This window comes from Hermetia illucens, chromosome 3, assembly GCF_905115235.1.
Source record: "Hermetia illucens chromosome 3, iHerIll2.2.curated.20191125, whole genome shotgun sequence".
In the NCBI taxonomy this organism is placed as follows: Eukaryota; Metazoa; Arthropoda; class Insecta; order Diptera; family Stratiomyidae; genus Hermetia; species Hermetia illucens.
This window is the reverse complement of record NC_051851.1, coordinates 121,244,306-121,246,173: the sequence shown is the minus strand read 5'-3', so window position 1 is coordinate 121,246,173 and position 1,868 is coordinate 121,244,306. Positions and strand designations below refer to the sequence as shown.

Sequence of the window (1,868 nt, the reverse complement as noted above, 5' to 3'; positions counted from 1 at the left end):
AAGTATTATTTATTAGATTAGATTAAGTCAGAATAAGTAAGTAAATAAGCCTTCTCGCGCTCTAGGTGCAGGCGCAGTTTTTTTCAAATATATGTCCAGTTTTTTTTAATCATGAATTGTCAAGATCTATGTGTAAAGTAAATACACAGTAAAAAGTAATGTCAGAGAAGGTCGGGCAGGCCAAACAATGTAATAGCCACCCGTTTTTTTTTAAATATTTAATTATGACACATAAGCTACATTTAGGCTAGTAATAAGAAACAAACGATATGTATTTAATGTAAGTCACTGGTTTTTAAATAAATGATTTTAAAAAAAAAAAAAAACAAGTGTATCATTTGGTAAATCGTTGCCGTATAGTTTAGTTGCATAAAAGCATGGACTTTATCGAAGTAGCGGAGAGTTTTAGTGACGAGGACGAGGAAGTATCCGAAATTGGAGATTATGAATCGGGCGATGAAGAAATTGAAGTTTCGGACGACGACCTTGAAGAAATTATTCTGGAAGACCTACCCGAATATTTATCTAGAGACAAAACTATACAATGGTACGAACATCCTTTCCGACATTCACGAAGAAGTACAAACCCATCACTACAACCCGGAATAACACCCTACGCCGCTTCAAGGATCTCTGATATTCAGTCATCATTCGATCTATTTCTACCACCGCAGTTGGAAACGATAATTTTGCGAAATACGAATCGGGAAGGACGTAGAGTCTTAGGAGCCACTTTTAAAGATATCGATACGCCAACTTTGCGAGCTTACATCGGACTTTTGATTCTTGCAGGAGTGTACCGATCTAACAATGAAGCAACTGAAAGTTTGTGGGATGCTGAAATAGGACGTCCAATTTTTCGAGCCGTCATGTCGAATAAAACGTTCAAGAAGATCTCACGATTCATTCGTTTTGATGATCGGTCCACGAGGAGTAGCCGCCGGGAAACAGACAAGTTTGCACCCATCCGCGAGCTGTGGGACTCGTGGGTAGATATTTTACCAAAACTCTACAATCCGCAAAAGAATATTACCATTGACGAGCAGCTGGTTCCCTTTAGGGGCAGATGTCCTTTCAGGCAATATATGCCAATGAAACCTGCTAAATATGGAATGAAGAATTGGGTAGCTTGCGACAGCGGTACAAGCTACGTCTGGAATATACAACCTTACACCGGAAGAATAAACAATACACCAGAAAGAAATCAAGGAATGCGAGTCGTTCAAGACCTGACTGCTGGATTGAAAGGTTACAACATTACGGTAGATAATTTTTTTACATCCTATGAACTTGCACAAAAGCTCTTGAAACGAGGGATTACATCAGTTGGAACAATTCGAAAAAATAAACCTTCGATTCCGAGAGTTCTTTTGGAATCAAAGAAGTGGCCTGCACAAAGTTCGAAATTCGCATTTACCAAAGATACGACGTTGGTTACGTATGTACCAAAGAAAAATCGAAGCGTTATTTTACAGAGCACACTACATACTACTAATTCTATAAATAATAAGGAGAATAAAAAACCGCTTATCATCGAAGATTATAATGCGTCGAAAGGTGCGGTAGATACTTTGGATAAACTTGTCGCTTGCTACTCAACGAAAAGAAAAACTAAAAGATGGCCAGTAGCAGTTTTTTGCAACATTATTGATATATCGTGTTAAGGGGGCTTTACACGCAACGATAACTCGTAACAATTCATTGAACGATTTATCGCTCCAACAAATCGAAAGAGTAGAGCACTGTTTACACGCTACGCTAAATTGTAACGATTTCTTGTCAAATGTCACCCTACATCGACCCCCCAGTCTTTATAAAAGCTTTAACCATGGAGGAAGTAGTGTTGCTGTCGCTGTACATCGGTTGTT

General features: G+C 38.5%; 1 protein-coding gene across 1 annotated transcript; it reads left to right on the top strand.

The window, feature by feature from the left end:
* The first annotated feature begins 377 nt into the window (after nucleotides 1–377).
* On the top strand, nucleotides 378–1,664 carry LOC119652121 (piggyBac transposable element-derived protein 4-like). The gene has a single exon (XM_038056062.1). It carries the CDS (start codon nucleotides 378–380, stop codon nucleotides 1,662–1,664), a length of 1,287 nt encoding a protein of 428 aa, XP_037911990.1.
* The last annotated feature ends 204 nt before the right edge of the window (nucleotides 1,665–1,868 follow it).